At 42.2% G+C, this 26,748-nt stretch overlaps 1 protein-coding gene across 19 annotated transcripts in view; it reads left to right on the top strand.

The window, feature by feature from the left end:
• The window catches only part of MEIS2 (Meis homeobox 2), a 182,514-nt gene that overhangs the window by 126,500 nt on the left and 29,266 nt on the right, over positions 1–26,748 (top strand). For all 19 annotated transcript variants that reach the window (XM_077263746.1, XM_077263656.1, XM_077263667.1 and 16 more), the window contains 2 exons: positions 5,272–5,348; positions 26,618–26,676. In XM_077263746.1, coding sequence (XP_077119861.1) covers positions 5,272–5,348; positions 26,618–26,676 — 136 coding nt within the window. The remainder of the gene's footprint in view (positions 1–5,271; positions 5,349–26,617; positions 26,677–26,748) is intronic.

The raw sequence follows: 26,748 nt of genomic DNA on the forward strand, positions 1-26,748 counted from the left end.
ACCGACCAGTCCATGTAAATTAGTGGAGACATGTCCGATTTTGATCTGAGTGTCAGATCAAAATCAGCAAATAAAGTGTATTTGTCAGTGAAAAAAAATCAGGCATCCAAGTTTGGTCCAATTTTCATGGACTGTCAGAATGGAGAAGATGCAGAAACTTTTTTTTTCCTCCATGTACGAGAAAAACTGATGACACTCTGACCAAACTCTAATCAAAGTCTGATCAAAATAATTGGTCCGCTTTGCTTGTATGTGATAAAAACGGACGTTTGAATGAGGCTGAAGTATGACAATGAAACTGTAACCAGCACAAAGGTTGTCACCCAGCTTTCTCAGATCCCTGAATGGCACATCTGCCATGTTATACAGACCGCAATCTCTATGGATGCTTTGTGACTAGACCAATCTCTGGATAAAAGAAGACCATGTAACAAACCAACTTATTTTCTTGACTGGGATCAAAACCGCATCGGGGACTCCGTCATAAATTCCATTACATTTAGTGGAAAAAAATAGTGCAGCCACGTAGCAATGTTTTTTCAGCAATTTTAGAACCTGGATGGAAAACTACAAACAACATTATAATTCAACAGGATCCATCAGGCACCATTGGTGCCCGTCATATGACGGACCCTAGACCTCATCATTTTTAGGTTTCTTTTGCTACGACAAAAAAAAGAAATTGGTAATGACAAAGTTCATGTGAATACAATGCATCTCAAGTTGTATCAATGTTCAAGGGTCCTCAGGGGTGTGTTCACATGTTCAGGTTTTTAGATGCAGTTTTTTAATTCAAAATAGAGTGTATTCAAAAAATAGGCCTACATACATGTCGAGCATTTATTATTCTCTTCAACCTTTGGCTTTAATTTCTGCATCAAAACACCTGAACATCGAAGCCCAAACTTTGGGAATGTGCACGCAACGTATCTTGGACGTGTACAAACCCTCCTACGGTTTCAGGAGGAAGACGGTTCAGGAGATGCCAGCTTCTTTTCAGTTTTTTCTAGAGCGCTTTTTTCAGACCTTTTGTGGGGGGTTTTACTAGTATTATATCATTAAGTCATCTGGAGAATGATCAGGTCACATCTTTTATCCATGTTCCATCTTTGGAGGCCTATGAACAGCGGGTTGTTTATAAATATATACGCATACGCATAGGGTCATTCTTCTTGGTGTTTATTCAGCAATTTTCAGGTGGGTTATGGTGTGTACCCGCCAGAAAAGTATATGGTGTGCACATACCCTTAGGTAGTGTACAATACTGGTAGTGATAAAAAATACTAGAAACTCTTATAACTTACTATAACACATGAGTTTGTGTTTGCTTATTTTGAGAGATGGTAAATTAGAAAATAATTCTGAATATTTGGAAGCTTATAGTAAAGTATATGCCGATAATAAGCTCTAAGAAAACTACAGGAACAGAAAATATTTTATTCACACTTAGATTTCTAATCAGTTTCATATTTGGTGAATTCTGCTTCACCTTCTTCTGTTTGTGTCAGATATCGATAATATGGGAGGTCAGCACTACATTGTACAGTACATACATTCCTGCTGTTTTCACTAAATGTCATATTCCTGCAGTCTTATGACCCTGGCGTCTTCACTGCAATCATACAGATGTTAATGAGGTTGTCCAGACTTGGGGCTGTCACTCTGTGTGACTGCAGACTTGTGAACCCTTGCAGCACGCAGTGTGCACACTGTCAGGATTCCCCTATCCAGGCGCCGGGAGCTGAAGACATTATACAATTTGTATACATGCGGTCACATGCAGACTAGTCGTGCACAGTCTGGCTCATTGTAAGTGAATTGAGCAAGACTGGATACATCTAGTCGGAATGTGGTCAAATGTTTGTGGTTACGAGTTTGCCATCTCCTGGTGCCAGCACTGGAGAATCCTGACAGTGAGCTCTGTGAGCACTGTGAAGATTCACAAGTCTGCAGTCACATAGTTACAGCCCCAAGCCTGGAGAACTCCTTTAATAGGGGCCTTAGGCCTCTTTCAGACATCTATGATCCCATCATATACAAAAACAGTCTGAGTTTCATCATCGTTTTGAATCCGATTTTCATCAGCGTTTTGGGTCCAAGTTTCTTCAGTGTTTTGGATCCGATTAGCATCAGTGTTTTGGATCCAAGTTTCTTAAGTGTTTTGGATCCGATTATCATCAGTGTTTTGGATCCAAGCAGTGTCGGACTGGGGTACCAAGGGCCCACCAGTAACGTAGACTTTGGGGGGCCCACTTTTTACCTACATACAAATATTACACTACCCTCAATCACAAATTTTCCTATATCTCTATAGAATAATTAACTGGGTAGTTTGGGTAATGAATGTTAAGATGCTGCTTTTATCTGTACATACTAAATCAAGGGAATTAAGCCAAGTACTGTCTATACAATGGGGTTGGGGACCAGATCTGCACAGGGGCCCACCGGGGGATTCCCCCCTGTTCCCCTATGGGCCAGTCCGAGCCTGGATCCAACTTTTTTCAGTGTTTTGGATCCTTTTGTCATCAGTGTTTTGGATCCAAGTTTCTTCAGTGTTTTGGATCCGATTAGCATCAGTGTTTTGAATCAGAATTTCATCAGTGTTTTGGATCTGAGTTTCGTCAGTGTTTTGGATCCAAGTTTCTTCAGTGTTTTGAATTGGATTAGCATCAGTGTTTTGACCAGAATTTCATCAGTGTTTTGGATCTGAGTTTCGTCAGTGTTTTGGATCTGAGTTTCGTCAGTGTTTTGGATCAGAGTTTCATCAGTGTTTGTTCATTTTTGATCATCAGTGATTTTCTCATGTGAAAAACAAAATAAATATATGAAAAAGCTTCTTCTATACATCACAGTGTTAGGGCTCATACTCACTTGCGAGAAACTCGGATGAGTCTCGCACGTCAATGCCCGGCACTGCTGCCAGCGCTCAGGAGCGGAGCATGCGGCTGCATGTATTCCTATGCGGCCGCACGCTCCGATCTGAGTGCTGGGTGCAGTGCCGGGTATTGCCGTGCGAGACTCATCATTTCTCGCAAGTATGAGCCCTTAATCACGGACCGCGCACTGATGCCATCCTTGTGCTGTTAGTGATTTTTATGGACCGCATACTTGTACGGGTTATTTTGATCCATGACTCCAATTAAAAACGGACATGTCTCCATGACACGTGATCCACAAAACAACACGGACATGTGAAAAGCATTATAGATTACAACGGGTATGGGTTCTATCCATGGATAAGACAAGTATGTGAAAACGGCTGTCTGATTGAGGCCTTAAACCTAGGGTTATAATACAATGTAATTGGTATATACTACTACTTGTACATATATATCGTACATGCTACCACGGTTTAGTGGCCTTGTTGGCACAATTAGTGACTTAAAGGGTCAGGGGAAAGATGTATATTTAGTGTTGCTGATTATGGCATAAAATGGCTGTGGCTCGCTGGAGGAAAGACTGAAGTGACAAGGATCTCCGCTCAAGGACAACCTTTCTGTTTACTAACCTGTAAAGTGGTGTTTTATTTGTGTGCACTGCAGGGTAAATCCTGGTGCTCTCCGTATTCAGGATGTCACCGAGCACCAGGAGGGGCCGAGCCCGTAATCAATTTGCCATCGATTCTTTTTCTGTGTCACTGTTCATTCTGTATAGGGCACAAAATACGGGGCCAAAAGGAGACCCCGAAGCGCCACCAAGGAGCGCCCTGCATCAAAGGGATTAAACAGTGAATCGAGCAGGGGTCCACGTCGCGGAGCACAGAACTAGTTAACAGCTTTGCACAGTCTCAGTGGGGGAAATTAACATACTGCGTCCCCCCTTTTTTTGCTTAAATGATGTTTTCAGCCAATTAAGGCTCCTTTTTTTTCTCTCCGTGCAGTTGGAGGCACTCCGTTCCCAGCCACCCTGTGATGGTGATGAGCTGGGCTTCTCGTCAGTGCTCATTCATTATCTCCATTACCGCCAAGAGAATAGGTGGCGGTGGCATTGTTGGGAGCGGGTCTATGGGTTAGAGGTAGCATTTATCACACAGGCTGTTCACACTCTTTGACAGTCAAGCCATGATGGGCCGAGATGACTGTGAGTGCGGACCCTGGAAGCCCCATGCAAATTACCACCAGCTTCCCAATATGGCCAGATCAGTGCTTTTCCCTGGGCCCAGGACTATTAGTGGTTTTGATAACAGTGAGGAGGTCATTAGCAGCATGGGCAGGCGGAGAGGAGGAGCAGCGAGGGGGGCACAATGGGGGGAAAGCCTGGGTGTAATTACACGGATTCAATAGAGAGGCTGCTGAGGAAGCCAAAAAATTGTCAGCACCCAGCAATCAGAAAAAAATGGATTTCATTTTATCCTTAACCCATATTAACTTGGCATTATCATCTTTCCGTGTTAACATTTGCAGAATATTAAAGGCCTGCGGTATACATACAAACAGAATTAACCCCGTCCTGCCTCCACGCTTAGCGAAACACCGTGGCAGAAGTAACGGCTGCCAGTTTCTACCAGGCAGAAACCCTCCTATGTCATTAGTCACAATTATATACTATTACACTCAGCTCGGCATCACAAATTGCATTCGAGTGCCTCTTTCTTTTTCTCCAAGACCCAATATCTATGCATTTGGCACACAAACAATAAACTGGTTCCTATCCGGGCTATGCTTGAAAAACGGGGGGGAAACTCATGTAAGCCATTGTATTGCTGTTCTTTAAACTACTAATTCCACCATAGAAGCGGAAAAAAAAAAGTAAAGTTTGCTCGGCGCTGAATGGGTGATATTTATTGTTCGTCTTGGGCTAATGTATCGGCAATGGAGCATTCCAGCCTGTGCAAACAGCGCAGTGCAAACACCAGGGATGGGACGCCGGTGCCCTTTCACAGAACCATGTCGTAGGAGCAGCGAGAGGAGACCGGCTGCCCGCTTTCTGAACTCTGATTTATGGCTGGTCTTTGTCAAGCTTGTGTTCCTTTCCACGTTGGGCATCGAGCACACAGCAACGTGCAGTCACTTCTCATGCCCCATACGATCAGTGCAACATCAACGTCAAAACCTGCTATTTGGTGAAGGGGTTAAACACAAATGTAATTTTTGCCCGATGCAATCAGGTAGCCTCCATGTCTAATGACCGCCGATATCCATGCGGTATGAATGCCTCAGGTGTGACGTGTTGGCGGATCTGACAATGACTTGTTACAGAAATTATTATTTTATGGTTGCTACAAAGTATTTCCATTCAATGCAAATTAAAGTTCTGATTCTTCTCTTACAGCATCCATACCCCTCCGAAGAACAGAAGAAACAGCTAGCACAAGACACGGGGCTGACCATATTGCAAGTAAATAACTGGTAAGAATGACACCCATTAGTCCGTGTACTTCGTGTCTTTATTCTGCCCACCTATGTTTCCACATCCTCGTAACGTTTGTATTATTATTATTCATTTATATTAAAAAAAAGTCATTTATAAAAGTCATTTTTATTGACATCATTATTATTATTATTATATATTATATATATATAATAAATAAGGATAATAATAATATGTATATATTATATATATTATATTATTTGCGCAAATAAATTGGGCGAGTGCAATCCGATAGAAAAAATGAATTGCACTCCGGCCAATGTTATTCAATGAGGCGGTGCAGATCTGTTCTCACTCAAAAATCGGATGGGTGCGAGAAAAAAAATCGGACCATCACAGTAACATCTGTTTTTTTTTACGGATACATAAACTGGGAAACTGTAAACGATTACTAGGAAACAGACTGCACACGGATGATCAGTGAGAATAAAATTGTCACACTTTTCTGGATGAAAATCGGACCATAGTCTTATTATTGAGCAAATCTTCGAAGATTGTTCTAAAACGCAATTGAAAAGCAGCAATCATTGTGTACCAACTGAGAAGAGCTTAAAAAATGGGATTTCAAAAATCAGAGGGAAAAAAGGTCTTAACGCAAACAGCGCCACTCTTGTCTGTAGGCTGTCTGCGGTACTGCAACTCGTACCAATTCGAGTATGTAGGATCTGACCGATGCAACCCTTGATGATATTGTGATCGGCTTTGTTCCTCGCGTGTAGAGTTTCTGGCCTCATACGTACACAGATGAGGGAGGCCGGTGATGTGTGCAGTGGAGGACGGCAGATGCAATTCTTCTAGCGCTCCAATAATGCTTTCAGTGGCTCTGCTTTTAATGAGGGAGGAAAATCATAATGCTGCAGTCTGTGACATTTGATTAAAAGCTACTTGGTGTTGCCTTTTAACAAGCTGATTTATGCTTTCTGCAGGGGGGGGGGGCTCTCGGCTTCTAGATTTCAGAGAACCTTAGTGTTCATAATCATCTGGAGGCGCTTTATCCTCCTACTTAGCCTTGACCAGCAATTTACGTATTAAATAACATGCTATGGATACAATACTGCACCCAAAATGACTCCAGGTGCCCTTAAAGGCGGCAACGTAAACCGAGTCCTGGTAAAATATTTGCACACCCAACAACTACCGTACATCTTTTTTAAAAAATGCACGTTTTTCATGTGTTTTAGTTGCAGATTTTTCCTTATTCTTAGTATAGCTGAAGTCTGCAGCAAAAATGCTGAAAGAAAAATATTTTTTTTCCAATCAATCAATCATATTTTTTTATCTTCTGCGCTAATCATTAGCTTTCCAAAAACTGCTCAAATCTGTCTACAAATCTGTCCTCAGTGCCTGTAAAAGCCTATAGAGAGAGAAGGGTCATAGAGAAGCAGTAGGGAAAAAAAGCCAGAGCACAGACAGAGAAGCTGCTGAGGCTTCAGAGGGGAAAACTGCTAAAAATGTAATATACAAGTCATATAATGGCCACAAATGGCATCATGGCTCATGTACACACAGGACAGATTATTCTGAAACACTACAATTTTCTCGGCTATTGGGATATATTGGGTAAATTGATGTCATGTATTTGGACAGGAGTGGACACAGACAGAAAAGGGCCTCTGTACACGGACAATTTATGGGCCCACTGCAGTCATCATCATGCACAATTCCACCTGCTTTGGAGGAACAAGCGGTCCCCTTACCTCTTGGTCCCCCTAGGGTTGCACCAATGCCATGTCTGCACGTGTATTTGGGGTTCTTTTTTGCTGAATTGGAAAAAAACAGGCAATTTAATTCACCTGTATTCACTGGGCGGATCAATGATGCCATTCACATACGCTTCTCTGGAATCATCCAATACTTTCTGCAGAATACAGTTTCATAGTTGCACTTACTATTTATTTTATTATGCTTTGCTTATATAGCTTCATCAATTCCACAGCGCTTTACAGATATCGTCATCACTGTCTCCATTGGGGCTCACAATATAAACTCCCTATTAGTATGTCTTTGGAGTGTGGGGGGAAACTGGAGAACCCAGAGGAAACCGACGCAGACACGGGGAGAACATTCAAACTCCTTACAGATGTTGTCCTCGGTGGTACACTAACTAAGGATCCCAGGGCTGCAGCAGTGCTAACCACTGAGCTACCATGCCACTCTATGTATAGTACAATGCTACCCACTGAGCCCCTCTGCTGCCCATTTATATAGTACAGTGCAAACCACTGAGCCCCCTGCTGCCCTACATATAGTACAATGCTACCCACTGAGCCCCCTGCTGCCCTATATATAGTACAGTGCTACTCACTGAGCTACCATGCTTCCCTATCTACTATATAATTGTCTAAGGGTCACTTCCGTCTTTCTGTCTGTCCTTCTGTCTGTCTTTCTTTCTGTCACAGATATTCATTGGTCACGGCCTATGTCTGTCATGGAATCCAAGTCGCTGATTGGTCTCGCAATATACTACGTGGCTGGGCAATATACTACGTGGGCTGTGCAGTGTACTACGTAGGCTGAGCAATATACTATGTGGCTGGGCAATAAAATACGTGGGCTGTGCAATATACTACATCACTGGGCAATATACTACGTGGCTGGGCAATATACTACGTGGGCTGTGCAGTGTACTACGTAGGCTGAGCAATATACTATGTGGCTGGGCAATAAAATACGTGGGCTGTGCAATATACTACGTCACTGGGCAATATACTACGTGGCTGGGCAATATACTACATGGGCTGTGCAGTGTACTACGTGGCTGGGCAATATACTACGTGGCTGGGCAATATACTACTTGGCTGGGCAATATACTACGTGGCTGGGCAATATACTACGTGGCTGGGCAATATACTACGTGGCTGGGCAATATATAGTACGTGGCTGGGCAATATACTACGTGGCTCGGCAATATGCTATGTGGCTGGGCAATATACTACGTGGGTTGTGCAATATACTACGTGGCTGGGCAATATACTACATGGCTGGGCAATATACTATGTGGGCTGTGCAATATACTACGTGGGCTGTGCAATATACTACGTGAACTGTGCAATATACTGCGTTGGCTGTGCAATATACTATGTGGGCTGTGCAATATACTATGTGGGCTGTGCAATATACTACGTGGGTTGGGCAATATACTACGTGGGCTGTGCAATATACTGCGTGGGCTGTGCAATATGCTACGTGGGCTGAGCAATATACTACGTGGCTGAGCAATATACTACGTGGCTGAGCAATATACTACGTGGCTGGGCAATATACTACGTGGCTGAGCAATATACTATGTGGCTGGGCAATATACTACGTGGCTGGGCAATATACTATGTGGCTGGGCAATATACTACGTGGCTGGGCAATATACTACGTGGCTGGGCAATATACTACGTGGGTTGTGCAATATACTACGTGACTGAGCAATATACTACGTGGCTGGGCAATATACTACGTGGCTGGGCAATATACTACGTGGACATGCATATTCTAGAATACCCGATGCGTTAGAATCGGGCCACCATCTAGTTTTATATATAATCTGTTGATATTGTCACCAAGTCACCTGGAAGCAGTCAATTAGCAGCACATGAAATGCAGATGGCGCCTGTAATCGCTGCACCTATATCCCCTGTGACTGACTCGCTGCTAGGTCTATGCATTTCACAAGGTGCTTATAAGAGGTCTGGAGTGGGACGCGGGGGGATTCTGAGGATTCGGAGCAGGTTGCTGTGATCTGTGCCCTGTGATTTCCTGGCCCATCTTGACAACCCACGAGCGGCTTTGATATTTCGCAGCAGCCGGCTTTAGTCCCATACCTTTCTGTGTGGATTAGCCCTGACTGTAGGGCTGGATGAGAGAGACACAGGGGAGGGAGGGGGTAGGAGGCAGAGAAGCTGCAGAATTTCCAGACAACGATCAGAGCCGCAAAGAAATGATATTGGATTTACTTATCAAAATACAGGCCCCGGTTTTTTATCACAGGCTTAATTTTGTTCCCGACATTCCGGGGTGATGTTCAGATTAATTGAAACGACAGTTCTCTTTCAGAATTCGGGGAGAGTATTTGCACGGATTTCAGTACTAATACAAACTTAATTACATGGGACTGTATTTTATCATTCTAATTCCATGTAGCCGGCTCTGTATTTACAAATGAGAAACCTTCGCCTTTTATTCACAGCTTCCCTTAATATATTTATCAAAGCAGGTTCATTTACAAAGTGCTCTATCTGCGGTGTGCAGGCAGGCAGACACCAACAAAGCCGTTAGCGTTATCAGGCTGAGCTCCTGATGAGCCACCCGCGGGTCAATTGATTTTCGTGGCTCTCTGATTCATTTTTACACCCCCCCATTTTTTACGGATCACAATGAGAGACACGCTCGGAGAATTAGCCGGTTTGTCTGACTTATCAGTTAGGCATTTTTTTTTATCGCTTTTTTTTTTTAGCTACTTAAGTTGGCTACAGGAACTGCTGTTATCGGAGTTTAATGCACCCTATAGTGTGGATAGCATTTCAATTAAACCGGTAACCACAGCTTAGATGCAGCCGTTTCCATGCTGAGTGCGGCCCAGAAAGCGACGCGCCTAGCTAGAGAGGCAGAAAATTGAGTTGCCTTGCTTCTGTCAACGTGATTAATGTAGAAATAAACTGCTAACCTAGAGAAGAGACTGATAACGGAGTAGGAGGATTTTTGATTTTTTTTTTCCTTTGGAGACTTGGGAATGCTCCATCAAGAGTTTCTTGTCTTCTTTTATTTCCTGTCTGCAAAAATTTGACAATCTAAAAATCCAATTTTCAATATAGGGAGATATAAAGAAGATTATTGGAATGTGATATGTGCGCTCTTATCAGAACATTTGTCAATCCAAATGGGAACGTTGGAAGTTTATTTGATCCTTTTCTGTATCTATCACAGCAATTCATAACCACAGCTTTATTACATTCATCATAAAGCCTCATGTAAGAAGAAAGCGCCTGATGAAGCTACTGATGCGAAACTTTATGAATAAAGTGATGTGATCACTTCTGTAGCTTTGGGGAGATTTTAGCCAAGGTTAAACCAAAAAAACAATCTCACAATCTCACAAGGTGGACATTACAAAGAGAGCAAAACTTTAAGAGCTTGTTCACGCACTGATTTTTTTTCACCATGGAAGAAATAGAATGTTTTACAAGCGCCAAAGTTTTTTTTTAATTTCTCGCAAGCGCTGTTTATTTTTTCAAAACATTTTTTATTTTTTTCAAACCTGCAGCATGTCAATTATTTCTTCGTTTTTGCAGCGTTTTCTAACAAATAGGCAAAAAAATGCATCGTATTTTAAACAACGTTATATGCCAAAAATCTGATGCAAATATTCAGCATGCACACTTGGCCTAATGGAAAGATTAGCGCCTTTAATGAGTTTTGGGCTCTTGGAGATCGCAGTATGCCCACGCGCTGACTCCGGCGCCATTTTATTGAAGTAATGTACAGCAACGTCAACACAGCAGTGCGCATGCCATAGGGATAGTGGTGACTGCCGGAGTGTGCGCACTGCTATGTTGACTTTATTGTACATTACTTCAATAAAATTTAGGTAGAGTCAACGCTTGTGAATCCCGCAACATTCTTCGCCAATTTGTTGAAGACACGGTGTTTGTCAATTCGCATACACAGTGTCTTCAATAAAATGGCACCATAGTGCGGCATGCGCATGTGCTGATTCTGGGGCCACATTGCTCATCCAAGTTTTGGACAGAAAGACGTATCCACCGATATATAGAAGATATTATGAGCTGTGCAAAAAGACTTGCTGGCCCTACCAGCATTGGAGGTCCATGGCTGCTGGTCCAGAGCACTATATATTGTATGCCCTGTCTATGTATACATATGCAAAGGAAAGGACACAGACAGAATAGGGCCTTTGTACAAGAACAGTATCTGGGCCCTTTGCTCAGTACAATTTCCACCTGCTTTGGAGCTGGTAGTGGCCCCTTATCCCTTGGGACCCTGTGTGGTTGCTCAGGTTGCCCTACTGGTATGTTTGCACCATCTTGACCTCTGATGACACATATTTATGGCCTGTACTTTTATCACGCACATACCTTTTGGTCATGCTTTTGGCCATTAGTACATCCAGTGAGCACACGGAGAGGACACGCCACTTGACATGATGGTGAAACCCATATATGATGCCATACATAGCGAGGCATGTCAATATCAGGATATGTACACGCACAGACGTATTTCACAAACATTGCCAAAGTCTGTTTGTCTTTTCACTCCTTCACCTTTCAAGGTAAACAGGAGACCTGAAACTCTCCCTAAGTTATGGTGATAAGATATCAGTCTCATTAGCAAGGAGCAAACTGAGGTTTAATGTCTGGTTAAAGGTGACGGTCCCAGGAACTAAAACTGTGCAGGAGATTGGCAGGTAATCATCACACACAGATAATGAGCGATTAGAGGCCGGAAAAGAGTGTGAAAGGGTTACAGGTGAGTGCTGACTCTGATAACAGCTCCCACTGCCTTCCTTACTGCCAGAAGGTATTGCTGGCTTTGGCATTTTATACAGTTTCACGTAAAGTAGATGTATCTTTACAGAGCAGTTAGGAGAGTATACATTGACCGTTACCAATGCTGGGTTTAGACGTGCCCACCTTGGCCACTAAACGGCCATTGATCAGCTTCATGGAAGCCAAACTGTGGTCATTTAATGGCAGATGACCCATACGAGCACAGAACGATCGTTATTATGATTGTTCTGTGCACATAGAACATCAATGTTTTCCGCAGCACATCTCGTATTTACAGAGGACAATGTACGGCTCATCACTCATCACGCTGGTTCCCCAATTAATAGCCTTTCTAAATGGGCTTAAGGAGGTGTCCAGAGCTAATAAATGGACAGCCTAACCTTAGTATATGAGCAGATGTGCGGAGTTCTGGCCGCTGGCACTATACAGTTGACGAAGTTGTGCTCTGCAGCTCCGCAACTGATTACATCTCTCCGATGGCACTGGGCACAGCTGATTTGCGGGGATACCGGATGTCGACCCCCAACCAATCTGATATTGATGACCTTTCTTAAGGATAGACCAGCAATTTAGCAGTACTGACAACCACTTTTATATCTACTTGGCTAGCAGAAGCTATTAGAAAGCACAAAAATGTTTTTCCTGGTATGAAAGAACAGAAGTTATGACTCCCCTACATCTAAAACATCAGAATATCTGTCATCAGTTGATGTAAATAAATCTATATAATTATATCACCTAACACAAGTGCACACTGGATACATCTACAAAAGAATGGACCTAAGTGTGCAATTCTATTGCATTTGTGCTCTTATTTTTGCTTAGTTTTTATAGGTTTTTTTGGTTTGTGCCATATTCCCCTTTTGATTTGTGCCGCTTTTGAAGTCTCCTTTGCGTTCTCTTTTTCATAAGTTCATCCTTGAGCGCGGAGTTTAGGATTTCCAAATATTTTTGCCTAACTCATCATTTGCAACCTTTTGTAGCAAATATATTCCGGACCGAGAGATTTTCTTATTCGCAATTTTTGTGCCGTTTTGCAAACCGTGTGACTTTTGACACTACAAAGTTGTAAATAGGTTAAAGATAAAATAAAGACCATTTCCTTCTACTTTGCGAAAAATTCATTGACCCTGTGAACCATTTTGAAAAATTCTGTGCAGAAAAACAGCAATGACTACCAGCAGACAAAAAACACAACCGGAGAATGATGAATGGGGGGTCCTAAGAATTCCTTTTGGATCATCAAGCATCTATCATGGTATGGCATTGATTTGTACAACTGATTATGTATTTTATTGCCCATGGATATGACAGAGAGCTTGCGCGGAGTCATAGGTTGTTCCTCCCGGTAGTATGGCCCCACTTGTCTGAAGTTTCCGCAGCTGGAGGGTACCGGTAAGGTGGCATCGGATCATTCCTGTACATTCCAGTGTGAAGGACACCACTGCCCCGGATTGATATTTGTGCATCATGTGAAAGGGTGATACCGATGGGCACCCAGAGAACTCTGCCCTGTAACGATATCCTGAAAAGACGCGGAGAAACACCTATGAAAATACATCTTTTTTTATCAGGAGATGAAAGGCAGAATGTATACAGGGAGGGGAGGTTAGAACCAGATGATTCCCTGTTTTACGAATAAGCAGCTTAATGCATCTTGGCACCCAGAGCCTGCCTCAGAACGCCTCGGGCTCTCTGTGAGCAGAATAGCAATTTTATTACTTTGTCATTAAACCAATTTCACAGCAGTATTGTTTGTTAATGAGCAGCGGCAAACGAGCGGAGATGTCACACACTGCAATAGCAGCGAGATTTGTGTCCCAGGCTCGGAGCAGAAAAAAAAATGGAAAAGGCCATAGTAATAAAAGTGAAGAGAAAAAGAGAGAGAGAGCAAGAAAGGGAGAGAAAGAGAGAGCGCAAGACAGTGAAAGAGGGGGAAAACGCAGTTTAAGGTGGAAGGCGAAGTGCATAGGAAGCGGCGGATCTTGTGTTTATGAGCTAACTGTTCCTGTAAGGAATAAAGGTCTGTAAGGCAAGCAGTTAAAGCGAGGCCCATAAAATTAAGACCAAATTAAAGTACAGCGCAGGATTACTCAGCCTAGTTATATGTGAACACAATCCAACCCTTTCGCCGCCATCGGCCTCCATACGTGGGAGGCGGCAAAGGGTTAACGGCGCGCGTTCGTTACTGGCACGTCTGACCTTTCAGTTACTAAAATATTAGAATTGTTTTAAAATTTCATTGCTCCCAATGAAGTAGTGAGATCTCTCCTATTAGATACAGGCTGAATGTTAATAGGGTCCTGGTCCTATTTATTGCCCAAGCATAAAAGGTGCCAAGCTTCTCTGCAGAAATCACACAGGTGGGCACGGGCATGTTGCATGGATTGGAGAGCACTGTACAAGGGTAGAAGAGCTGCCCGCACGCTGCTGAAAACACTGGCCTCTTTACAGCCATCACATATTCTTTAATTCAAGGTTAAGACCCTGCAGAGAAACCACGGCCCCTGGGACCTGGCACCATTGTCCAGCTGGTACTAAGCCAGACTAATCGATTCACTTGAACGCTTCCACCTTTATTTAATGTGCTTTCTGGATCTGCCCCTTACCATTTGTGCAGGACGTGAGGAAGTGCTGACCGCTCACTATTGGGCCCTTTAACCCCTTCTTAATACATTGCATTTACAGGTTATTCTAATTGTCTTCTATTCATCTTGAGGATGAGATAATAGTACAGTTTTACAATCTCCTGTCCATACGCAGGGCACAAAATAAAGAATAATCCCTCTTTATGCTTATATGATCTGCAAAGTCACTGCCCATAGCCTGCCTTCTAGTCGATTAAAGGCAACCTGTAATGTTGAAAATCGCATCTGACCTTCTAGAGTAGGAGAAGGCTGATATACTTTTTTATGGGAAATGTTTCAGTAAAAACTTGACTTTATTCATTGGAATCCATGGTGTTTGTCTGCGTGAGTTCAGTGGGCAGTTTTACTAGCGACAGTCTTCCCTATATGACTGCATGCAGCGATAGCTGTCAATCGCTAGTAGGACCGTCCATTGGACTTCTAAATATCCATACAAACACAAGAGATTTCAATAAATAAACAATGAAGTCAGCAGACAAGGACTTCAAATCGAGGAACGATTATAAATATATATGCTGATAAAGACACGGGTCGTACATAGTCTGGACTTTTCTGTAGTAATAGTTTATGTAGATGAAACTTGGATAATAAAGAAAGAATACAGAAGAAGAATCAAAGCCTTCGAAATGTGGTGCTGGCAAAGGAAGCTATCAATACCATGGATGGCAAAAAGAACAAACAAATCAATTTTTGGAATAAATCAAGCCAGACATGTCACTGGAAGCAAGGATCACCAAGCTACGACTTACCTACTTTGGACACATCATACTAAGAGAGCAACCACTGGAGAAGGGCATCATGGTCATAAAAATAGAAGGAGCAAGGCGAAAAGGAAGACCAGCAACCCAATGGCTTGATACAATCAAGATAACGGCAGAGAAGACCCTGTTGGGCCCCTTTAGGCTTACACAGGATCGATCCATCAAGTCGCCATGGCTCGAAATAGAGCCAAAGGCCATTAGAAAAGAAAACTGAATTATTTTCTCTCTATCAATTTGGTCTTGAAGGGTATCAAATTGTTGACAATTAGAGGGCCTACCATTACAATGATAAAGATGACCTATCCATCATCAATATCAGATTGTTGGGGGTCCATCACCTGACATCCTCACCAATCAGCTACTATAACTTCTGGCGACAGTCGGATATAAGCAGTGTACAGAGCAGAGCACCACAGCTCTCTTACACTGTGTAGTAGCTACTTCAGGGTACTGCAGATCATTCAAATGAATAGGAGCTGATCTTCACTACCCAGCCACCACCAAAAGTGAGAGTGTCAGGTGTCAGGCCCCTACCAGTCTGATAGAGTTCATCAATCTCTTAGTTAAAAGTATTCATCCAGTTTTCAGAAATCTTGATTGTTAGACCTGAAGGTATTTGAACAGATGCTATTCCCAGCTATATACTATACTAGCTGAAGAGCCCGGCGTTGCCTGGGCATAGTAAATATCTGTGGTTAGTTATAGCACCTCACTTCTCTCATTTTCCCATCACTCCTCTCATTTTCCCCCTCACATCTCTCATTTTCCCCCTCACTCCTCTCATTCCCCCCTAACACTTGTCATTTTGACCTCACATGTGTCATTTTCCCATCACTCCACTATTTTCCCTCACTCCTCTCATTTTGCACTCACACCTTTTCATTTTCACCTCACACCTCTCGTTTTCACCTCACACCTCTCATTTTCCCCTCAGTATATACATGTTTGTCATCTCCCTTATATATAGTATACACCTGTATGTCATATCCTCCTGTATATAGTATATACCTGTATGTCATCTCCCCTGTATATAGTATATACCTGCTGTATGTCATCTCCTTCTGTATATTGTATATACCTATGTGTCATCTCCTCCTGTATATAGTATATACCTGTAGGTCATCTCTTCTGTATATAGTATATACCTGTATGTCATCTCCTCCTATATATAGTATATACCTGTATGTCATCTCCCCTGTATATAGTATATACCTGCTGTATGTCATCTACTCCTGTATATACCTATGTGTCATCTCCTCTTTTATATAGTGTATACCTGTATGTAATTTCCTCCTGTATATAGTATATACCTGTGTGTCATCTCCTCCTGTGTATAGTATATACCCGTATGTCATCTGCTCCTATATATAGTACATACCTGTATGTCATCTCCTCCTGTATATAGTATATACTTGTAAGTCATCTCCTCCTGTATATAGTATATACTTGTGTCATCTGCTCCAGTATATAGTATATACCTGTGTGTCATCTCCCCTGTATATAGTATATACCTGTAAGTCATCTCCTCCTGTATATAGTATATTCTGTGTGTCATCTGCTCCTGTATATAGCATATACCTGTGTGTCATCTCCCCTGTATATAGTATGTACCTGTATGTCATCTCCTCCTGTATATAGTATACATCTGTATGCCATCTCCTCCTGTATATAGTATACTGTATACCTGTATGTCATCTGCTCCTGTATATAGTATATACGTGTGTCATCTCCTCCTGTATATAGTATATACGTGTGTCATCTCCTCCTGTATATAGTATATACCTGTATGTCATTTCCTCCTGTATATACTATATACCTGTATGCCATCTGCTCTTGTATATAGTATATACCTGTGTGTCATCTGCTCCTTTACATAGTATGTACCTGTATGTAATCTCCTCCTGTATTAGACCTCGTTCACACGTTATTTGGTCAGTATTTTTACCTCAGTATTTGTAAGCTAAATTGGCAGCCTGATAAATCCCCAGCCAACAGGAAGCCCTCCCCCCTGGCAGTATATATTAGCCCACACATACACTTAATAGACTGGTCATGTGACTGACAGCTGCCCGATTCCTATATGGTACATTTGTCCCTCTTGTAGTTTGTCTGCTTATTAATCAGATTTTTATTTTTGAATGATAATACCAGACTTGTGTGTGTTTTAGGGCGAGTTTCATGTGTCACGTTGTGTGTGTTGAGTTGCGTGTGGCGACATGCATGTAGCGACTTTTGTGAGATGAGTTTTGTGTGGCGACATGCGTGTAGCAACTTTTTGTGTGTCGAGTTGCATGTGACAGGTTAGTGTAGCAAGTTGTGTGCAGCAAGTTTTGCGCATGGCGAGTTTTGCGCGTGGCGAGTTTTATGTGTGGTGCGTTTTGAGTATGTGCAAGTTTTGTGTGAGGCAACTTTTGCATGTGTTGCAACTTTTGTGCATGTGGCAATTTTTCCGTGTGTGCAAGTTTTGCGTGTGGCGAGTTTTCCATGAGGTGAGTTTTGCACGTGTGGCGAGTTTTGCGTGAGCCTAGTTTTGCATGTGGCGAGTTTTGCATGTGGCGAATTTTGCACGTGGCGAGTTTTGAGTGGCGACTTTTGTGTTTCGACTTTTATGTGACGAGGTTGGTGTGTGTGTGGTGAAATGTGTGCTGAGGGTGGTATATGTGTTCAAGCACGTGGTAGTGTGTGGCGCATTTTGTGTGTGTGTTCATATCCCCGTGTGAGGTGAGTATCCCATGTCGGGGCCCCACCTTAGCAACTGTACGGTATATACTCTTTGGCGCCATCGCTCCCATTCTTTAAGTCCCCCTTGTTCACATCTGGCAGCTGTCAATTTGCCTCCAACACTTTTCCTTTCACTTTTTCTGCATTATGTAGATAGGGGCAATATTGTTTGGTGAATTGGAACTCGTGGGGTTAAAATTTCGCCTCACAACATAGCCTATGACGCTCTCGGGGTCCAGACGTGTGACTGTGCAAAATTTTGTGGCTGTAGCTGTGACGGTGCAGATGACAATCCCGGACATACACCCACACACACACATACAGCTTTATATATTAGATAAGCCCTTGCAGAGAGCATGTCTGAAAAAGGGCCATGTACATTAGATTAACATTACCAAATCTCACTACTGTTACAGGATCACCGTCTTAGTTGTCTGGCAGAGCCTTCATTCCCTCTCCCCATTGAGAACACAAGCACTTTTGTGTTCTAAAAGTTTCCACCTTATCATCACAATTTTTACTTTTTATATGTATTTTCAGCCATTAAAATTAAGAGAGGCCTACATGTAACTCAGGGTATTGTCTAAATTTTCTGGATGTTGTGTCCACATAGTAGGGGTCCAGTGAGCTTTTTCTATAGGGAGTGTTTCAAGGGAAAAAAATTAATTTATAAGAAAGGGGAATATAGAAAGATAGAGACAGCAGAGCTGCTTCAAGAACTCTATAATATTGAACTTCAAGGACCAAGGGTGGTATGCCAAAATTCCTGCCTTCCCAGAAGAGCCAATACGTCTCCTTACGTTAACTTGGCACTCTCAACATGGAGTAATTTTACCTCTTAGATTCCCTGTCTGAAAGCTCCCACCTAGCCAAATCAGTTTTTCTGCTTTGCACAAATGAAGGGAAAACACATGGAAGCAAGTGTCTTCAAATGGAGTTTCTGGTTTGGCTTCTTATCCTAAGTCATGGCAAGGCTTGTTAAAAAGTAGATATAGACTTTTAGGATTGCTTCTTCTAATATTCACTAGAGTTCGTATATTCTTTCTCTTTGAATAGTTTATTTTTCTTGGACACTAAAGGCCTCCCATACACATTAGATTAATGTCACCTGAACCCACCTATATTGACGAGTTCGGCCAATGGCCTAATGAATTTGGAGGCACTAGTTAATTGATGGTCAGGGGAGATGTTGATCACACATGTCCAATTTTGGAGGACCAATTGTATTGTTCTCCAGGAGATAAGTCGCTGGCCGACCTGTCAGTTGGTGGCTTTCTCATAGAGAACACAGGAGTGTTTGGTTGAACAAGTGCTCCTGTGTATGGGAGAGTTGGCTGAGATGATTATCTCCGAATGAGCGCTCCTGTGTAAGGGAGAGTCAGCTGAGATGGCTGTCAGCCAAACCATTGGCCAGACGATGGACATCTAATGTGTATGGCCGGCTTAAGAGAGCTTGTCCCACCTCTGTTAGATACCATACCCTCCACTAAAAGAAAGGTAGCACAGAGGTACACAGACAGAACCCACTCTAGAATAACAGAGAATTGACAGTCTAGAGAAGTTACAAGCTCAGGGTGAATGTAATAATGCAAGTCTAGTCGATTGCGTATGGTGATAGAAGAACAGAAGAGAAGATCTTGTGTAGCACTTACAAAGGTAGGACCTGTTTGAAGACAGACGGACCAGGTAAAGGTAGCAGTGACCTGGCTGTAGCTTCTACACTCCCAAATGCAGCGACATCCTGAATACACAGGTGTGTTTTGGCCCCAGGCATACTGGCCACAGTCCATTCCATTTACAAGAGCTGAATTAAACAGCAAGTAGTATGTTGAACAGAGAAAGAGAGAGCAAGCACAAGGGGAAAAACAGGAGCATCAAAGGATATGCCTGCGAGCTTTGTTAAGGCCAAGAAAAACCCTGTTTCAGTTGTCAGAGCTTGTTGATGTTGTAAAGAACGGTGCATTTTCCCTACCTCTCTTCCCTTCTCTCTGCAATATGTGGTTCTGCCTTAGGATAGAAAGTTAAACAGAACGGATGAACAGAGTTCCACTCCATAAATCAGTCGTTCCTCTATCCCAGATCAAAGCGCTGACATGCTCCCTTCCAGCCTACTTGTCCACTTCTGCAGCTTGATGGACAGGTAACATCTGGCCCAGAGATCTCTCCCAGAGATCTCGAAAATATCTTCCTCACAGCTAATCAGGGTATAGAAAAGGCTGAGGACGTGCACACTCACCTTCATCTCTTCAAAGCTTGCACTCTGTAATTGCTCCGTTTCCGTGGGCAGTTTTTTTTTCCGCTTTGTCCATTAAAGAAATGCGCTATCAGTCAGCTTACCCAGATTTCCGGTTTTTGAATGGTTTCCGGAATATTGAAGGGGCTAAAATTAAAAAAATAAAATATAATTCAATCATATGGAGATGGTACAAAAAGTCTCATGCACACAAATAATTATATATAGAGTACATTCAGTTGGATTTTTAAGGTTGTACCCCATCAGTATTTTTATCATCATTTATCCTCTCCCCCTAGTAATTTTTGCTGGCAATTCCCCCATAGTATGATTATTCTGCATTCTGGTGACCAAGGGCAATATGTCAATACAGTAACATTGGCTTCAAACTAAATTCCAGCCAGTCATCATTTCTAGACCCATCCATCAATCAGCGTTGCAGAGGACCAGTTGTATGCAAATCAGATTGATATGCAAACTATCAGGAATGATGGAGCCAGGACTTGCTATCTTCTCCTCCACGGGTACGTATCTTATGCAAAACCCTCAATAAATGCAGCAACAAGAACCATCTGCCTCCCCAGAGCCACCTGGGAAGTGGCACCCAAGAGAAATGATAGAAATTGAAATCTAATAATACAGGTGCTTAGATTACTCGTCCACTTGTCCTCGGATAATACTTTATTAACATATGATGACCATTAGGAGAATAGTAAAAATCTAAGACAGAAATTCCCTGTCAATACCATGATATAAGATTCGAGACGGATTGTGGGTTTTGTTTCCCTGCAATATCCCTAGTTTTTTTGAGTACTTGTTTTAAAAAATTGGGGTTTGGCAAGTTGTGACGCGTAAGAATAAACTACTTTGACGTTGGAGTTGGGGAGAGATGTCCGGCAATGAGATCTCTTCTATGGTCATATAAAACGCAGAATAAAGCACAACTGAAGTAGCCCATAATCTAAATTGTGGTATGCTGCCTGCACATACTGTACACCAAAAAGACAGCCACTATTGAGCAGAAAACTGGGCTCGATTCATCATTGCGAATTTATGAAAGTCACTTTTCTTTTTTTGTTTGTGGCATTTGCCAATGGTTTTTCTCTAAATTCTTCAAAATGATACAAGCAGTTCATGAATTTGGCACAGGGTCAAATGTGCTCTTTATTTTTGTCTTTAAAACGTTTTTTTGCAACTTTTTAGCACCAAAAGTCCCAAATTCTTTAAAAAGTCACAAAATAATGTGCCACATTGAAAATGCCTCCAGAAATATTAGGACCCTTCCATACAGACTTTTTGCCTTGTTCGTTAGTCCCCCACAAAATGGGATTTAGATGTTTGTGCCTACTAGAGTAGGACTCTCAGATGTAGTAGACTACGTCGGGGCTTCTGCCTCAAAAAATGATGCACATCAGAGCACACGCTGAGTCTGTCAGCACCATTATAGTCCATGGCCCCGTTGGTGCACATGTCCAAATCCCACTTTGCGGGGGTGGGGGGTCTGGACGGAAATCCCAAAGGGACCATCGAATGAGTGCAAAAATGCTGTGTGAAAACACCCCAACTACAGGAACTAGAGTGAGTTGTGCCCAAACATGTGACATTTGGTAAAAGTTGCATTTCATGAATCTGTTTAAAACATCTGGATAATTAAAGCTGCCGAGGAGAAATAAAAAAAAAAAAAAAAAGACAACTTACATAAATGGTGCAAAACTTAAAGAATAAAGAATAAGGTGAAGATACTAAAACCACTAAAAAGGAGCAAATAACTCAAAAAAACTGGAGAACCAACAATTATGGATGGAGGCTTTGAGTGACGTCATTATCGGCAGGTGAACCTGCTACATTTTAGAAGAGGAAGACACTTTTATAGCCTCTTTTTTCGTGATATTTCCTGAGTGCTTTTTTCAACATTTTGGGCCACAAATGTGAGGAGCGTTAAGCGTTTTTACAATGTTTTTGAGGAATCTTTTTTTCTTAACATTTTCTCATTGACTCGTATTGTAAAGTCTGCATGGCGGAAAATCCCTGAAGAATGATCAGGTCATTTCGTTTACCAGTTTGCCATCTTTACTTTACATATACTATTATGGCAGATTTCTCTAGTAATACCAGATTCCAACCAGTCAAATTTTCGGATGATTTTTTTGGGACCCCAACTTAAGAACTTTGAGTCTTGATGTATAGGACCCATTGCATAGCTGTTGTATATTTTTTACCTACCTGACTTTACTCTCCCGAAACCTTGAGGTTCTATCTTGTATAGTCAAACATTAAAGACAAGAAAAAAGCCCGACATAATCTATGATGCACAAGGGAAACGCTGTAAAAAAAAAAAAAACAAGCATCACATGGACCAAAGTAATCATCCACTGGGGTCTACTAGGTTTACACTTCCTTGTATACAAGATCCAGGCAAAAAAGGGAGAGCACAGGCTCCACTATGGTAACAGGAGATGTTTTCTGTGTTGGCCCCATACTCAGGCACACATGGCGGAGGGCAATCAGTGGAGAGCTCCCAGTTTACTAAACATTTCTGCCTAGTATCCAAAGAAATGACCCTTGTTTGAACCTTCAACCCTCCATTTAATGACTTGTTTGAAGACAGGCTTGAGTGCCGAGCTGGAGGTGTGTTGGGGGTGGGGATCCGTAATGGTTTCCAGGCCTCAGAGGGTCTTTGTTGGTGGATAAAGGGGCTCTTGCTACATATCTAAATTTTCAGTGTCGCTGATATTGACTTCCTGCTCATGGCACCTCTATTGGTAATACATATCGATTTAGAAACATGAGGTATAGGCTACATGAACACAAGACTCACAACCTTCTAGTACGGTCTCAGGTCTGGATTACCCACTGTTGTAGATGTGATTCTGTCCCTCAGTAATATTACCATTATAGTACTATCATTCACTGGGGTCATGAAGACTCCCGGGTACAGTAACAGTATGGAAGGGCGGCCATGTTTGTAATCCATAGGAGGTACGTGTGGAGCGCGGACTAAGGGGGTCTGCATTATACTAGTAACTTTTATTTGTATAACTCAAAACACAGAGGATTAATGGCAACAATTACCAGTTAAGGTAACATGAAAAATTGCAGGCACTCATTCTGGGATTACCATCTAAATTAAATCCAGCCTTAACGGCCCTGTGACTTATGGCTCTGCATGTCCTTGTCAAATCGGGGACCATTACTACCTACTTTTAGGGAAAGGGCGGAGGGAAAATCCCCCACGTATTTAATACTAAACACATGTCGGAATAAAGGATACACACCCTGCTCCCCTCACACCCGTCTTGGTAAACAGAAATGGTGGATGCCAGCCCCCTGGGTCCAGGTTTATGCTCTGTCGTGGGCGCCTTTAACCCTTCACTGTCTAACAGCTGATAAATCTGTCGTTCTCTCCTTCCACACATTCTTTACAGATCTTTTTGTTTAGCAATAGAGCTTCAAATCACTATTTCATATTTTAGTCTTCGATTGAACTTTCTTAGTTTTCACATTATGTTTCTTCACCTGAGATGATGCTTATGAAGCAGGTCTGAATCGGGTAAACTATAGAATTGTAGAAAAAAATTCAGAGCTTTATAGGACAAAACTATTTGGGTGGGGGTTACACATGAATTCCCTGTGGATTCCTCAATGTAAGGGTGCTCACCCTATGGGTTTGTGTACAGGACACAACACCGGAATCTACATGGATGGTGTATACCAGAGTTGCTGCCGACGTCCCTCACTTCAGTTCATAAATGCTGTACAGGATTATTACAATATATTATTGAATATATTGATAATACGTAGAAGCTTTTATTGGTAATTGGTCAATGTGTTTTCGGGGTGTACCGATATCTTTGACATTGTCCTGACGAAGAGGTCAATTAATTAATTAACTAATTACCAACATAAGTTTCTACACATTATCAATATACTCAAGACTATCCTACCTGATAAGCACGAGAATCCCTATTTTATATATACGTCCTGTCCAGCATATCTGAATCAGGGTCGTAAATGCAAAAGGTGCAGGAGTTGCAATCGCAACTGGGCCCTGGAACCTAAGGATACTATAAGTCCCTTTTGCCTATATGAAAATTCCAATACTATTAAAGACTTGAGATAATTAGGGGCCCCATTGCAGCTTTTACATTGGGGATCATGAACTTCAGATTGCATCACTGCTTCTGATGCAGACCCTGACCTTTGCCAATCTCGGCCTATTGCTTATGTGTCCAGATCATCTTCCATTCTCATGGATTCATCTTCCTTCAGTCCTACACTGTTACATACAGGAGGATGTCTGATGGTGCTTTAGAAATGAGGTGGAAGGACCATTGAGAGTTATAATTGTGAGCACCGCTCAGGACCTTGGTGTTGCCTGAGAGGGTTCCCCTCATTCCTTCACTTGCAGTTCTTCACTAGGCAGAAATGTAACCACTAATGAAATATTCAGAGCCTACATTTCCATATTTGCACAGAGATACTGCTCTTTGTAGAAATTTCCACCACTTCTGCTCCTCACACTATATCTAAGTGTTATCTGTAACATGAAATTCTAACAAATATAAGTCGCACTTTCCTATAAATATAGAATACACAAACAGTCGAAAGGAGGGTTGTACAGACTTTAGCTTTGCCGTAGAGTCAACTCCAACCAGAACACCATATGGAGCTAGCATGTTATGTGTCATGTACGTGTGGGCTTCCTCCTGGAGATCAAAACTAGACTCTCTATGTAATGGCCCCTCTTGTGCTTCTTATGGGGAGGCAATATGGAGTGTGTTGGCACCATGATCTCCATCCAGAAAGAATCAGAAGACTAGCACGCTAAACATGAAGAGCTTCTATTCCAGGACATTACTTAATTTAGGTCCAACTGCAATCCTTGAATTTCTCTCGTCTTTGAGCAGTTTGTTAATTTCCAAAGCATAAACTGTTAGAAAGTTAAAATTGCTTTGTAAATCACTGCCATGGTCTTTAAAGCACTGGCAGCCTACAGTATGCCACACTAAACGTGAGCCAGCAATTGCTCAAATAATTTTTACTGGCAATGCTGTCATGGCCATACATCAATATTTTAATATTCATTGCCAGCAAAATGTGCCAAGGTTATAAAACATTGTGTGGCTCAGGACTACCAATCAACACTAGAAATCAACCCAAGTTGGCACTGACCTGTGTATGACCCATAGCTTTAAAAGTTTGGGTCAGCAGGAGGTGGTGGGTATTGGGCAGTAGGGGAGGGGGTCTTACTCTTGTAAGGCTGGCAATAAAACATGAGACAGTTTAATGGATGTCTCTGCTGACCCTGCTGAAGCCACGTGAAAACAAAAAGCCTGGACCTCGTTTAGGGTGGACTGGGTGGGGAGTAGGCTTCTGCCAGGATCAGAAAGCATGGGGCTGCACATTGAAAAATCAGATACATCTTTGCTGGGACCCCATATTATTATTATTATTTACTATTATATTTTGTATATTGTCCTAGAGCAAACTTTAGAAATAGCAATTTCTTATTGAGTATTATGTGATGAAAGAGTGACCAGTTTTAAGAAACATCCACACAAAAAAAAGCTCAATATCCCTCATACTCTTCAAATGTCAAATCCCAGGTCCACTGGATAAAAAAAACGACTGTAACAACAAGCACAATAGCGTCTTATCCGGTAGGCAAGTACAGGTGAATGAACAGGTAACTACTCAACTTTTGAGATTGTGAAAGCCACATCTGAGGAATAGAAGCAGGAAACAACTGCTGCGGCACCCTCAGGACAGGAAAACCTGCCATGTTAGTGTTTGTTCGGCAGATGGAAGGGGGTGATCTCTGCTGCCGAGGAGATATACCCAATAAGGATCCAGAGGACGTGATGTAGGAATAACAAAGAGGTTTATTCTCAACATGTTTCGACGTGGAACTAACTTTTTCATCAAGAGACTGCAGTAATTTTGATGAAAAATTTAGTCCAACTTCGAAACGTGTTGAGAATAGACCTCTTTGTTATTCCTACATCACGTCCTCTGGATCCTAATTGAGATCACCACTCACTTCCTTTCTTCCAAACAAATCCCAGGTCCACATTGATCCAGAGGTTTTCCATTCCTGCTGATCCACGGAGAACCTCTAAACAAGAGTGATCATTGGTGCAACAGCACATGGCCTCAAGAGGTACGGGGGGCTACTTCCAATTCCAAAACTCTGGACTTGTGCATTATGATGAGCTATTGGACTGCAAAGGGCCCGTATATTGTTCTTGCACAGGGGTCCTCTCCAGTCTGTCCACCAGTGGCATTTCTCTGAACATCTCGCATATTCCATTGATGAACATTGTGACAATTTGTGCTGATTAACAAGGATATCCTTCTCCTGCCTTACAGGTTCATTAACGCCAGAAGACGAATAGTCCAGCCGATGATTGACCAGTCTAATCGAGCAGGTAAGGTGCCAAGTTCCAATCTCCTGGGTGACATTCAATGGGTTAAGCTTCTATCAGAACCTTCCAGCAGTC

This window comes from Ranitomeya variabilis, chromosome 1 (genome assembly GCF_051348905.1).
Source record: "Ranitomeya variabilis isolate aRanVar5 chromosome 1, aRanVar5.hap1, whole genome shotgun sequence".
In the NCBI taxonomy this organism is placed as follows: domain Eukaryota; kingdom Metazoa; phylum Chordata; class Amphibia; order Anura; family Dendrobatidae; genus Ranitomeya; species Ranitomeya variabilis.